This window comes from Hippocampus bargibanti, linkage group LG12 (genome assembly GCF_051943395.1).
Source record: "Hippocampus bargibanti isolate YZ-2025 linkage group LG12, ASM5194339v1, whole genome shotgun sequence".
NCBI lineage: Eukaryota > Metazoa > Chordata > Actinopteri > Syngnathiformes > Syngnathidae > Hippocampus > Hippocampus bargibanti.
This window is the reverse complement of record NC_142745.1, coordinates 23,735,803-23,750,926: the sequence shown is the minus strand read 5'-3', so window position 1 is coordinate 23,750,926 and position 15,124 is coordinate 23,735,803. Positions and strand designations below refer to the sequence as shown.

The 15,124-nt window shown below is 41.2% G+C and overlaps 1 protein-coding gene and 1 long non-coding RNA gene across 3 annotated transcripts in view; both read right to left on the bottom strand.

The window, feature by feature from the left end:
• The window catches only part of fhit (fragile histidine triad diadenosine triphosphatase), a 147,688-nt gene continuing 132,564 nt past the window's right edge, over window positions 1-15,124 (bottom strand). The window contains exons 4-5 of one of the 2 annotated variants that reach the window (XM_089011071.1): window positions 12,839-12,907; window positions 1-2,442 (exon numbers count right to left, since the gene is read on the bottom strand). In XM_089011071.1, coding sequence (XP_088867197.1) covers window positions 2,335-2,442; window positions 12,839-12,907 — 177 coding nt within the window. In that variant the 3' untranslated portion in view covers window positions 1-2,334. The remainder of the gene's footprint in view (window positions 2,443-12,838; window positions 12,908-15,124) is intronic. The other variant, XM_089011070.1, reaches the window with a different exon arrangement.
• LOC148890933 (uncharacterized) lies at window positions 4,952-6,186 on the bottom strand. The gene is made up of 3 exons (XR_016116732.1): window positions 5,261-6,186; window positions 5,099-5,178; window positions 4,952-5,015 (listed from the first exon to the last, which is right to left on the bottom strand). It is a non-coding gene; the product is annotated as an uncharacterized LOC148890933 (long non-coding RNA).

The following is a 15,124-nucleotide window of genomic DNA, read 5'->3' as shown; positions in this document are numbered from 1 at the left end:
AGGACACTTTACAGTCACAGACAAGCATAGATACAATAATAAATAAAATGCAATCATAAATAGAATACAATAAATAAAATACAATAATTTATAAAAATCTATATTCTGTAGGTCCTGGATTTTGAGTGACAATGACAAAAACCCTGGCACTGGAATGGACACATTTTTGCACATCGTCTGGCAGTGAATGAGTTAAATGTTTTGAAGGGGTAAAACCCGACAAGTCGTATTGTACTGCAGAAGCTTCCAAATCCACATCCTTATCCTCATTTGGTTGACGTCTCAGTGGAGCTTTCATGCAAAGGCGATTTCTGCAACGTACGTGTTGACTTTTGGCACCCAAATCAATACCTTCAAAATATACAGATCCCAAATGACATGTGTAGTCGCATCCTAAAAATATCATTGGCCTTTAAAGGTCCCGAGAGTGCAAACATTCATCGAGACAGCCAAGCAGCTGCAGCCTAGCCAGCAAGAATGTCTATTAAAAGACTTGAAGATGACAGAAGCCGCTCTGTGCCTTTTAAAATATATTTGTCAATGCATGCTGCGAGTTGTCAAACTGGAACGTTTGTGGAAATGTTGTTTTTAATCAAAAAAAAAAAAAAAATGACACAAATAAAATATTCCATTTTTTTTCATACTGCATTATTTATTAAATAATGTTACGAAAAGGCTTTTTGATTTTGATTACTTGTGTGTTTCCCTATATGGCCACTTGGGGGTAGAAGAAGACAGAAATTGCTCTTTGTGGCGTTTTTTAGGGACAAAATTGGACTTTATACCAATAGATTTGGAGAGTCGGGATAACGATGGAGCATGAACATTTTTCGTCAGCACTTGGAGATGAGGTGCTGTTGGACCCCGTTCTTGATGGACATGCATGAGAAATCTACGGAAAAGGATTAGGGCCTTTGAAGAAAAAAATAATTTTGGTAAAACGCTCATTTTAATCTCAGAATTCAGAGTTTAAAGTCAGAATTCTGATTTAAATGTCAGAATTCTAACTTTAAAGTCAGCATTCTGAGTTTAAAGTCTGAATTCTAATTTTAAAGTCAGAATTCTAAAATTAAAGTCAGAATTCTTAATTTAAAGTCAGAATTCTCACTTTAATTTCAGAATTCTGACTTTAAAATCAGAATTATGAGATTAAAGTCATAATTCTCAATTTAAAGTCAGAATTAGGAGATTAAATTCCGAATTCTGACTTTAATTTCAGAATTCTGACTTTAAATTTAGAGTTCTGAGTCTAATCTCAGGATTTGGACTTTAAAGTCATAATTCTGAGTTTAAAGGACAACCGACGTCTCCGGACAAATTGTGTCCATAATTTGTAAAATGGCTTCAAATGACTTCTACTGAGTGTATTTTACAAAGATTACATATAGCTATATTTTACGTTTTAAGACTCGCGCTGAACATTGCGGAAGTCTTGTTTTTGAGTTGGTGATGAGTCTTCACGTTACGTCACTGAAGGAACACCCCTGACCGAAAAAAGGACACATTGTAGCAGTCCTTCCATCACGTCAATGTATTTTGCTGTACTTTGTTTGGTCTGAAAACTTCGTGTAGCACCAAAAAGAGGCAGAAGAGAGCGACAAAGCTCCATGTAAGGAATTTATCAGCCTGTGGAAACGGGCTGATTAATTCCTCACACGGAGCTTGGTCACTATTTTCTGCCTCTTTTTTGGTGATACATTTCCCACCAATTTTGCCTCAAAATGGCACGGAATACATTTTTTCATCGATAGCAAACATGTATGCTTTCCTCTTCACAACTATTTGAATCATATTCATATCTGGATTTGTAACAAGAAAGCATGTTCTCCGAATCTGAAGCCATTGTTTTGATTCTCGAGCAAGGCAAGACGTCTTGGCGTGACGTCACGGCGTGACGTCACGAACTGGGGCAGGACTTTCTGAAAATGCCCAATTCGCAGCTCAATTTTTTGCAGGTTTACACTTTAAGTCATTTTTATTGGTCTTTTGCATTTGACTAAAAATATCATACTGCGTGTTTTAGGTATTTTGGATGCTATAATACGTTTTTCTGATGTCAGTTAGGAATCAAAAAAGTGACGTCGGTTGTCCTTTAAAGTCCGAATTCTAATTTTAAAGTCAGAAGTCTGAAATTAAAGTCAGAATTCTTAATTTAAAGTCAGAATTCTCACTCAAAGTCAGAACTGTGATTCAGATATTTTTAGGGCAGCAGAGACGGCCTTGCAGGCCACTGCGACCATCACTATGCTATCCAAGAGACAATGTTTTTTTCTTGTTTTTTTTACAATTACTGACAGAGTAAGACTTAGTAAGACTTGTTGACATATTCCCGCTTTACGAGTTGTCAATTTGATTTCTCAAGATGGAGGCTTCTGTCGCCATCTCGTCCTCTGATCTCCATTTTGAGGGAACATCCTCATCTGGGCCGTCGTGTTTTTGGAGCTGCAAATACAAATGACAGCGGAATATTCAAATAAGATATTTTTTACTTTTCCTCACATGAAACAAGATCTGACATATTATCTGGTGAATGTTACAAGAAAGGCACAAGATAAATAAATAGGTGCAAATGCTAATAATAATCATAGTAATAATACATTTGATTTATAAGCGCCTTTCAAAACTCTCAAGGTTATGTTACAGTCACAGGTTTTTCTGTGGGTGAGCAACGATAGGCACATGCACCAGCATTCACACAACCCGAAAGTAACTCAAATGGATAGAAAGCCGGCTAGCTAATAGATAGCTAGCTAGATAGCTGGCTAGATAGCTAGCTAAATAGCTAGCTAGTTGTGTTTCTGTGGGTGAGCAGCGGCCAGCGTTTACTCAACACGGAAGTAACTCGGATAGAATAGTAAGACAAATAGATAGAACGTTAGCGAGCAAGCAAATAGATAGCTAATGTAGTGCTGATAGAAACCACTAATGGGTCTAATCTTACAAAGCAATAACTCAGCTAAAATTTATTTTAGCTGGAGCACTTTAAAACAATCACCGCTAAATACAAAGTGGTGTTTGTGTACAACAAATAATTCAAACAGCAACAAAGAATAAAACAAGAAATTAACTTATTAACTGCCAGATGTGCAAAAAATGTGACCAACTCAGTGCCAAGGGTTTTGTCATTGTCACTTGAATTTCAGGCCCCACAGAAAATTGACTTTTAGGACACCTTGCTTTCTACCTAGTTGGCTATCTATTTGCTGTTTATTAGCTAGATATCTGGCTGGCCATCTGGTTGGCTACCTAGCTGGCTATCTATTTGCTATCTATTTTCTATCCATTAGCTAGCTATCTGGTTAACTAGCTATCTAGCTTGCTATCTATCACCGGACCTCTGCTAGATCCTCTTCAGTTTGCCTACCGGGCAAACAGGTCTGTGGAGGATGCAGTCAACATCGGACTGCACCACATCCTCGACCACCTTGACAACACAGGAACCTACGCAAGGATCCTGTTTGTGGACTACAGCTCTGCGTTCAATACCATCATCCCAGAACTCCTCATCCCCAAACTTCTCCAGCTTGGTGTGTCCCCAACGATCTGCCAGTGGACCCTCAGCTTCCTGACAGGGCGGACACAGCAGGTCAGACTGGGAAATATATCATCCACAACACGAACCACGAGCACTGGAGCCCCGCAGGGATGCGTCCTCTCTCCACTGCTCTTCTCTCTCTACTCGAACGACTGCACCTCAACGCACCCAGCTGTCAAATTCATAAAGTTCGCAGACGACACCACGGTCATCGGTCTCATCAAAGACGGCGACGAGTCTGCGTACCGACAACAAGTGGAGCAGCTGGAGCTCTGGTGCAGCCGTCACAACCTCGAGCTGACCACACTGAAGACAGTTGAGATGATCATGGACTTCAGGAAACATCCATCACCACAGCTACCCCTCACACTATCCAACTGCCTTGTGTCAACCGTTGAGACCTTCAAGTTCCTGGGAATCACAGTCTTCCAGGACATGAAGTGGGAGGTCAACACCAACTCTATCCTGAAAAAGGCCCAACAGAGAATGTACTTCCTGAGGCTGCTAAAGAAGCATGGCCTGCCACAGGAGGTGCTGCAACATTTCTACACGGCTGTCATCGAATCCATCCTGTGTTCTTCCATCACCGTTTGGTTCGGGGCCGCCACAAAAATGGACAAAATTCGACTTCAACGGACAGTTAGGACGGCGGAAAAAATCATTGGCACCGCCCTCCCCACTCATGAGGACCTGCACACTGCAAGAATCCAAACTCGGGCTCGGAAAATCCGACTGGACCCTGCGCACCCTGCCCACCACCTTTTCCAGCTACTCTCCTCAGGCAGGCGCTACCGATCCATGCGCACCAAATCCAGCAGACATTTAATCAGCTTCTTCCCCCAAGCCATTAACTCTTTGAACTCTTTGAACTCTTTCAACAGTAGCCAAAATGGAACTGTGTAGTGCAACTTAGCAGTTTTTTTGACGACGATACTAGTGCAGCGTGTTCTACCGGAAACAAATTCCTTGTGTGTTCTACATACTTGGCAATAAAGATGATTCTGATTCTGATATTCATAACTGGAGGTGTAACAAGAAAGCATATTCTCCGAATCTGAAGCCATTGTTTTGATTCTCAAGCAATGCAAGACGTCTTGGCGACGTCACGCCAAGACGTCTTGCACACACTGGGGGCGGGACTTTCTGAAAATGCCCAATTCGCAGCTCAATTTTTTGCAGATTTTGGACACTTTAAGTCATTTTTATTGGTGTTTGCATTTGAATAAAAATATCATACCACATGTTTTGGGTATTTTAGATGCTATAAAACGTTTTTCTGATGTCAGTTAAGAAACAAAAAAGTGACGTTGATTGTCCTTTAAAACTACACACAGCATACCTTATTCTACGTATAATAAATGTGCTATTGTAATGAAAGAAATACACTGCACTGTATAATAAAGTCACTTTATTTACATTCGTGGAAGGTCATTGATGGCTTGATGGAATGGTGTTGGAGGTCGGAGGTCAGAGGGAATTGCTGTTTGGAAAGAGAGTCACATTCCATAAGGACTGTAATTAAAGAAATAAACTGTACTATAAAATAAAGTCACTTTTATTGACCTTTGTGATGGTCATTGATGACTTGATGGAATGGTGTTGGAGGGAATTGTCAGAGGTCAGAGAGAAGTCAGAGGGAATTGCTGTTGGGAAAAAGAGGCACATTCCATAAGGACTGTAATTAAAGAAACAAACTGTACTGTAAAATAACGTCATTTTATTTACCTTTGTCAGAGGTCAGAGGGAATTGCTGTTTGGAAAGAAAGGCACATTACATGAGTACTGTAATTAAAGAAAAAAAACTACTGTAAATAAAATTTGATTTACCTTTTTGATGGTCGTTGATGGCTTATGGAAGGAGAGTCACCTTCCATAAGGACTGTTTGTAACGCAACCTCTGGTGTGGCTTCTCCTCTTTGCTTCTTTGGTGACTCCTCGTTATTTTTGCTGATTAAAAACCTCTTAATTGACACCAGTTGCTTTCTGACTTGTAAGGTCTTACGAAACTGAGGCATCACATTATCGTTCTGCATGTTGATGACTCTCATAGCCACAGTCCGAATAGCTGCTTTTCGTTAATCCAAATTAACAGTAGTTTTCCAACTTCTTCGATTGCCCGAGACCGTCGCTTTGACAGCACGGAAACACATTTTGCAACAGACGCACCTTTGATGGCTTCTCTGTTGCGGAGAATGGTAGCAATGGTTGACGAAGCACTGGGCCACTAAATCACACCAGCACACACCTCCTCGTTCGTGTTTTTCAATTATTTCCTTCTTCTCCTCGACAGTGATTTTGTTTTGTGTCTTCTTCGGATGAACACAAGCCTGTGGTGCGGTCTTTTTCGGTCGCATAATAGTAAAATTATGTGCAAAAAGCTCCTCGGAGGTGATCGACGTGTGAATTCAGAGAGAGGGGGTGTGGAAAGGTGCGCCGGCTGGAGCGCTGCTCGGTCGTGTGCTTCCGTCGAAGATCCGAAGATCACTCCGCCAGCCGTGGTGGGTGTGTATCGCGAAAAGTAGTGCGTATTCCAAGGTTTAATTTTCATAAATTTGACGTTCGTAAACCGAAAAGTTCGTAAGGTAAGGTGTTCGTAAGCCGAGGTCTCACTGTATTTGAGTTATTCCAGGTTGAGTGAACGCTCGCGCGTGTGGCTGCCGCTGCTCACCCACAGAAAGAAAAACTGTGACTGTAAAATGACCTTGAGAGTTTTGAAAGGTGCATAGAGATAAATTTATTATTATTATTATTATTATTATTATTATTATTATTATTATTATTACATCAACATTCAATGCAGCGTAAGAAACACTGGACTCTCTTCATCAGAATAAAATAATTAATTCCGAAATGATATGGGTCTGGAGTTATATGAGCTTGAAATGAGGGCGGCTGTCCAAAATACAATGCAATATTGGTTTATATAGCACTTTAACAACAGCTGAAGCTGGAACAAAGCGCTAACATGGAAAAAAGGGTAATGCTACCTTCTTGTGGAAAGAAAAACATTGACCTTGGCCATGTGCTTGATCGGCACTCAAGCATGAAAAAAAACAAATCCAGAATAAATTGGTGAATAGCAGTGAATGAGTTAATCATGAATCTTCATTATGAGCAAAAAACATTAAAAATCAAGCCTCACGCCAAGAGACAAAAGCTAATGAAAAGAAATGACAACAGAAACATCGATCCTTCAAAAACAAATGCAACGACACTGACTAGGAAAGACATCATTGTGTGGCCTCTTTATTGGAAAAGGTACTTGAAGACATTTCTACCAATAATAATAATAATAATAATAATAATAATAATAATAATAATAATAATAATAATTCATTTCTAAGCGCCTTTCAAAACTCTCAAGGTCACTTTACGCGCCAGCGTTCACTCAACCCGGAATTATCTCAAAAAGATAGAAACCTAGCTAGCTAGCTAATATATAGCCAATAAATATCTAGCTAATAGATAACTAAGATTGTTGACATTCACTTGTTTTGAGAACAGGCTACTAATGTTGTAGATAAAGGTGCTTGCTACCTGTTGCCCAGAGTCACTATCTTTGGCTCAACTACTTAGCTAGCTAGATAACTAATAGATAGATAGCCAGCTAATAGATATTAAATAGATAACTAGCGAGGATAGCTACATGAATTATCACCACAGAATTGGGCTTATGTTAGCAAAGTATTGTAAGTAGGTTTGGAAAACTCATTCTCAAAAGTGTTAATTTATTCTTTTCTCTATCACCTTCCCCCCTTAACCTCCTGCTTATAACACCAAGTAATTCCCCTAGCGGCTCCTTTTCGCACTTTATTTGTTCAACCATTCCCACCTTTCAGCATTCCAACCTAAGCGCAAGGATTGAAGTTTAATCACTCACTGAATTGTCCACCTCCCACGTCATATGCATGGATGCAAAGTCTACTGAAAAATAAACATTTAATATGCTCTATAAAGATATGTACATGTACAACTGGAGAGAAATTTCATAACTTTGCTGCTGTGAAATATAAATTTCTCCACTGCGAGACTAATAAAGGTCAATCCAATCCAATACTACTAGCTAGCTACCTAGCTGGCTATCTATTTCCTATATATTAGCTATCTGCCTAGCTATCGAGCTAGCTATCTGTTACTTATATAGCTATGTAGCTGGCTAGCTAGCTAGCTTTCTATCTATGTGAGTTACTTCTGGTGTGCGTGAACACTGGTGCGTGTGGCTGCCACTGCTCACCCACAGATAAACTTGTGGAAAGAAACATGTGACTGAAAAGTGACCTTGAGAGTTTTGAAAGGCGCTTAGAAATGAAATGTATTATTATTATTATTATTATTATTATTATTATTATTATTATTATTATTATTATTATTAGGTCATTCACTGCCATCCACGAATTGATTCGGGAATTGAAAATATCAAGTTAAGCGGTATTCCCGAATTTGGTTGCGTTTTGGTTGTTCTCGCTTGGGTGGCGATAAAGCACTCATCAGACCTCCGGCCATGTTTTCCACGAGGGGGCAGCGTTTCCATTTTTTTCCATGTTAGCGCTTTGCTCCAACTTCAGCTGCTGCTAAACTGCTATATAAACCAATATGTATGTATTCCATTGTATTTTGTACAGCCACTCTCATTTCAAGCTCAGATAACTCCAGAGCCATATCATTTAGGAATTAACTCTGACCCAATGTCATCTCATTCGAAATAAGCGTAAATGGCAAATTTCTACCCTAAACCTTCCGCCATAGCTTGTTACAAGTCTATTGATCGTCGACCACAGTCTCCCTGAGCTTTTTTTCTGCTTCAGTTGGAGATGGTCCAGAGGTCAAATGGACCCTTGAGGGGTCACCATGAGGGGGTCACTGCTTAATGAAAGTGTATCCTGTTTGACGTGTGATTGTGGTCTGCGCAACGGCCGAAATCCGGGCAGCACCGGGAGAAAATGGGTTTTGCAGAGGTTAATCAACTGCAATTTCTTTCTCTTTCTCCGGCCTGATATTGCTTTGCCAACTGTGAGCGATTGTGGCTAAGCGGGCGCCGTTTCTTCATGCCGAGTGGGTGAAAAATCTCGTCATTCCAAACCCAATCGACTTTTTGGTAGGATTTTGTCATACGGAACTGTCAGCACTTTGACACTTAACTCATTCATTTCCCATTCACCAATTTATTTGGGAATTGAAAATATGACGTAGAGGGCAATGAATGAGTTCAAGATGGACTCAGGAAAAGACTCAATGCGGTAGGAGACAATTACGCATTCTCCAAAAGAGTATATATAGTGATACCTCAGCTTACGAACTTAATTGGTTCCCAAAAAGCGTGTGTAAGGCAAAAAGTGTCTTCCAAACATAAATTTCCCATCGGAAATCATTAAAAATGAGAAGAATCCGTTCCCAGGTCCCCATAACACATACATTTCTACCAAATAAACCTTAAAACTACACAAAATATACCTTATTTTATCTATAAAAAATGTGCTATTGCATTATAATGAAAGAAATAAACTGTACGATATAATAAAGTCGTTTTATTGACATTTGTGATGGTCGTTGATGTAGTTTCCTCTTGATGATATCCGAGTGAAGTTGCAGTGCTTTCTCTGCGATGATACACTCACTCACACTGTTCCCTGCTAGCTGATTTTCGTTCATCCAAATCAACAGAAATTTTTCAACGTTTTCTATTTCCTGAGATTGTTGCTCAGACAACACAGAAACACCCTTCGCCACACGTAGCAAAGGTCGACTTGGCGTAATGGTACTGGGACGCTAAGTCACACAAATGCAGATCTCATTCGGGTTTTTCGATGATCTCCTTCTTCTGCTTGACCGTCATTTTGTTTTGTGACCCCTTTGGCTTAACACTAGCCTGTGGTGGGGTCTTTTTCAGTCCCATAAGAGCAAAAGTACTCTACTTGATAACAAACCACGTCTGCACTCAAAGAAAACTAGTCCGCCAGCCTCAGTGGCACCATGTGGTTTGGTTCATCCGCCGAAAACTAGTTTGTATGCCAAGACTATATTCTCGTGAATTTAATGTCCGTTAGGCGAAACGTTCGTAAACTAAAGCGTTCGTAAACCGAGGTATCACTGTATTATACATTTAACAGGCATGTCGTAAAAAATGTAAATGGTAAAAAGGACCGTTATTCTCTCAATAACCCTTGTGATCATATGCAAATTAAAAACAAAGCCATTTGCTAGCAGCCTTTCTGTCAAACGGATGACTTAATACGTCCCTTCCGGCACAAGGAGTTGAATAGAGAACAAAATATCAGTATATACTTTATGAAGCATGGTGATTAGAATATTCATCTGCAACTTGAAACTTAGGCACTTGAAATGTTGCGGTTCACTGCTTTGGAGAGTCTCTTTCCTCAGGGCTGTGTAGCGCATATAACGTTTGTTCAAGCTCAGACGTTTCATTAAAAATATTCTGAAAAACGCGTATTACTTGATCAGTCATGACCGAATTATATTTGCATTTTGTATCGATAGAGCTTGAAGCGGTTGAAAGTTCCAATCGGATCATATTTACATGGTTTAGGGTCAACCATTTATTTTTGAAAGTAGGAGAAAACCAGTGGCGGGCCGTGCATGTTAGAAATAGTAAATAAATAAATAAATAAATAAATAAATAAATAATAATAATAATAATAATAATAATAATAATACGTCTGTGTAAGCTCTTCTTCAGCCGTCATCTGTACTTCGTTGAAGGTGTCGGATGTTTCACTTCTTATCCAAGAAACTTTGTCAGCAAACTAAAGTCTTCCCTGGGTCCCTGCTCTCAGGTTAGGTAGAGGACTACCCCCTGCAGCTCCACTGATTGTTCCTATTGTTCTGAATAACGACTGGTCTGATTGCCCCACATCCACTGGCATCACCTCATCACTATTACTTATCCTATGTTGCCTAAGCAGGCTATTGTATGAACGGTCCAAATTGAACCTCACCCCATCATATCGGTTCAATGAAGGATTTAGTTGTTTTATGAAAAATGCTTCTTTTACTCCCCTTTCAAACCATCTATGTTCTTTCGCTAAGATTTTAACCTTATTGTCGTCAAATGAGTGGTTGCTAGCCACATCGCTATATTGCTAATATCCAGCCATCAGATAGCCAGCTAGATAGCCAGTGTCATGATCTGGTTGGTGACCAACGGGTGACGTTGTCGGCCCCGCCTGCTCCTGCACAGGTGCTGGTCGTCCCGATCAGTGGCGGACTGCCACGTTCGGATTGGCGATCAATGGGTAACAACGTCAGCCCTGCCTGCAGTCTCGCAGGTGCTGGTCGTTTTAATCAGTGACACTTAAAAGGACTCCCGGCACGACCATCTGATGTCGGTCCATTGTTGTTGCATGCTTTGTCTGCAATTGCATGCATTGTATGCTGTGCAAGTGTTTGTTTAACCTTGGCGGACTTTTACACTTGGTTTTCTTTTGATACTTTTTTCTGTTCAGATGATTTTGATGTTTTACATATTGTTCCTGCTGACTTTATTTTAATACAATTTGTCAAACAACCTCCTGCTCCCTCCTGCCTGCTTTTTGGGATCCGCACCCGCCATCACCACCTCGCAAAACATGACAGCCAGTCAGCCAGCCAATGTACAGCTAATAGATAGCCAGCTAACAAGCTAGCTAGCTAATAGAAAGCCAGCCAGCTGGATAGATAGGCAGACAGCCATCTATATAATAATAATAATAATAATAATTATTATTATTATTATTATTTTCCTTTCAGCTTTTCCCAATGTCCTCCATCTATCCCGGTTTTGTGCATCCTCTCCTCTCACACAAGCTACTATCATGTCTTCTTTGACCACATCCATAAACTTCCTCTTCCGTCATCCTCTTGGTCTGCTGCCTGACAGTTCAAGGCTCAGCATCCTTCTCCCGATATAGCCACTCTCTCTCCTCTGGACATGTCCAAACCATCTCAGTCTGGCCTCTCTGACTTTCTCTCCAAAGCCTCAAATATGAGTTGGCCCTCTAATGTACTCATTCCTGATCCTATCCAACCTGGTCACTCCCAAAGAGTGACCAGGTCACTCCCAAAGGTCTCCCAAAGAGTGAACCTCATCATCTTCAGCTCTGCTACCTCCAGCTCTGCTTCCTGTCTTTTCTTCAGTGGCACCGTCTCCAGTCCAAACATCATGGCTGGTCTCACCATTGTTTTATACACATTTCCTTTCATCCTCGCTGAAACCCTTCTATCACACATCACACCTGACATTTATCGCCAGCCGCTCCAGCCTGCCTGGACACGCTTCTTAACGCCTTTTCCGCACTCTCCATTGCTCTGGACAGTTGACCCTAAGTACTTAAAATCATCCACCTTCTTTATCTCTTACCCAGTAGACTCACTCTTGCACTTGGATCCCTCTCATTCACACACATATATTCCGTCTTGCTGCGACTGATCTTCATCTCCTTTCCAGGGCATATCTCCACATCTGTAGTCTCTCTGCCACCTGTTCCCTACCTGTTCCCTGTTCGCGACAAGAAATTCTCGTCTCACATCGTCTGTCAACCTGTCCATCACCATAGCAAATAAGAAGGGGCTTAGAGCTGACCCTGGGTGGAGTCCCACCTCCACCTTGAATTTCCCAGAGTTTCATTGTATGGCTCATCAACTTTATTCCTCTGTAGTTAGTAGAACTCTGCACATCTCCTGTGTTCTTAAAAATGGGCACGAGTACACTTCGTCTCCATTCATCAGGCATCTGTTCAACATCTAAGATCTTGTTGAATAACCCAGTCAGGAACACCACCGCCACCTCTCCAAGACGCTTCCATACCTCGATTGGTAAATCATCAGGCCCAAGTCCCTTTCCCCCCATCCTCCTGTTCAGCGCCCTCCTCACTTCATCCTTGCTAATGTTTGCTACGTCTTGGTCCACAACAGTCACGTCTTCTACTCTTTGTTCCTTCTCATTTTCCTCATTCATCAATTCTTCAAAGTACTGTTTCCATCTAGCCATCACACAATTGGCACCTGTTAATACATGACCATCGCTATCCTTAATCACCGGACCTGCTGCAGGTCCTTACCATTCTTGTCTCTCTGTCTCGCCTTCCTTGCTGTCCAGCCGAGCATACAAGTCATAATAATAATAATAATAATAATAATAATAATAATAATAATAATAATAATAATAATAATAATAATAATACAGGGTCAACCATTTATTTTTGAAAGTCGGAGAAAACCAGTGGCGGGCCGTCCATTTGAGAAATACATGCATATGACTTCTTTTCATCATGAATCGATAAAAAAAGCACGAAAGAGAGAAACTCCTACCTCATCATAGACACTATCGTTGCGTTCAAAGTCGCCTGCCTTCCTGGGAAGCACGTGGACATGGACATGCTGAAAGCAAAACAAATAAGAGAAACCAATTGTTAACTCATTCAGTGCTGGACGATGTGCAAAAATGTGTCTGGTCCTGACAGTGTTTTATGCACATTAGTAAACATATTAGGTTGTTTCATGTTTAGCTTAGTACATATTATGATTATTGGACGTTTAATTTCAGTCTAATAGCATTATCAATCTTATTAGTTCAATAGTCGTTGCAAAGAAGCAACGGCTCCAACTTCAATCTAAGACCCTCCCAACACTGAGTTGTCCGTAGCTGATTGGACAACAGATCGCTGCTGTGGACATTCAAAAACTTGTCAGAGCGGGAGCTCGTTCTCTTTGTTCCTATCTTTGTCCGTGTGCTCATGTCTTCGCTCCTACTTAGACGAGAAGTGCTTTTTCTGTCTCACTAGAATAAAGTAGTTTTTTGGTCACCATCTATCGTCGTTACTGATATTTTTATCACTGAACTTCTTTGAACACCGAACCAGGAAAGAAGCAAGAATTTAAACCGAACATTAATTGGCGTCGAAATCCGTGCCAGTCAACCAGCCTGAGCGGTTGAGGAGTACCACCTGTGCGCCCCAGTTAACGAGAGACGGGGAAGCTCAAAAAGCTCCCGGTGGTTCGGCCCGTTTTAAAATTTAACGGGAGACGACGCGTGGGGACGCGCGGCGAACCTGCTCCTTGGCTGGCGCCAACCTACGGAAGAAACGAAGATTTTTTCGCTCTTCGCTGAAGCCTGCTTGTGAGTCCTCACAAGAGACGGGAAGAATATCACTTCTTTCTGGTGGCTGTGGGGCTCCTGACGTTCTGGCTGGAAAACTACACGGCAGTGTTCAAAAGTTCACTAGGTGAGTAACGCGCTAGCTAGCAGCCATTATTTGAATGTATTATGAGACTCCTCCTGGCCAGAGGTATCTTATTCTTTTCACCCATGTACATACCGGTGTAACGCGGTTTTCTTTGGACTAAGGTGAGCCCAATAAGAAGACGCGACCGGTGGTGCACAAAAGGACTTGTGTACGCGACATTCTAGTGCTTTTATGGACTAGACATCTGTTTTTTGTTCCACCCGCCGACTTATGATTCGGAAGTTTTCCAGCAAAGAAATCGATCACAAGGTGGTGATAATCTGGAACTCAGTTCGTGTGAGGGCTGCTTCCGGTTGAAAAAAAACGAAAGGTTTTTAATTCTGATGCAGACGTTATATGTTATTTTAAAGAGCAGCTGCTAAAGTACTGGGTTATCTGAAAAATTAATGCATTTAAAATGGTTTGTTTTATGCTAGAATAGTGACACAGAAGGGTACCTTTGTCTCAGAGAGGAAAAAAAAGGTGGGGGCGAAGTCATTTGAGCCGTTAGTGTGTGTGTGTGTGTGCGTGCGTGCGTAAGTGCATTCCTTGTGTGTGCGTGAACGCGCATCGTGACTGAGAATTGGCGCGAATCACGCCCTTTGTTCTTGGGTTCGAATCAACATCACGGAGTGTGCCTCTTTTCTGAGTGATAGTCACTGAAGGAATTTGTTTGTTGGAAAATTGAAAATGGGTGCTATTTTTTCTAAAAAGACTCCAATTCATCGGGACGTCGAATTCATGTCCAAAAAATTTCCAGGAAGCGAACTTTATTGCAAGAAGTGGATGGAACATGGTGAATATTCTGGTGCTTTGCAAGTTCAGCCATTGGACGAGATTATGTTTCAGTTGAAGAGGCCTCTGCGGTTGGCAGATCTCTCCAAAAGATCCATGATGAGATTTTAGCTTGTGATAGATGACTTATACAAGCGCGAATCAGAGAGCATGAATTGGAAGTGAAACGAATTAAAAAAGATGGCAGATCGGATGCAGTCATTGATCCAAACTGCAGAACACCCCCATAGGAGACCATGAGGAGGGACTGTGGGCTGTCCCTAGGCGAGCGCCTCAGACCACCCCCCCCCTCCTCCTCCTCCTCCTTCTACTGTTCAACCCCTGTGAGGCGGGTGGCCCCCCCTGTGATGACTCCAAATGTCTGTTGTATCCGCTTGAAGAATTGAATGAAATTAAAATGAATAATGAAAGTGATTGTGAAACTTTTCCACTTGTTCAATTGGCTAATTCTTCAAGCATACAGGACGAAACCATCTTGGTGTGACAGTGATGTCGCTGAAGCATGCAAAGGATTAGGTGATTTTTGTTGAGAATGCGGAAAGTTGGACTGAGAATTTTGAGGAAGTGAAAGGATAGA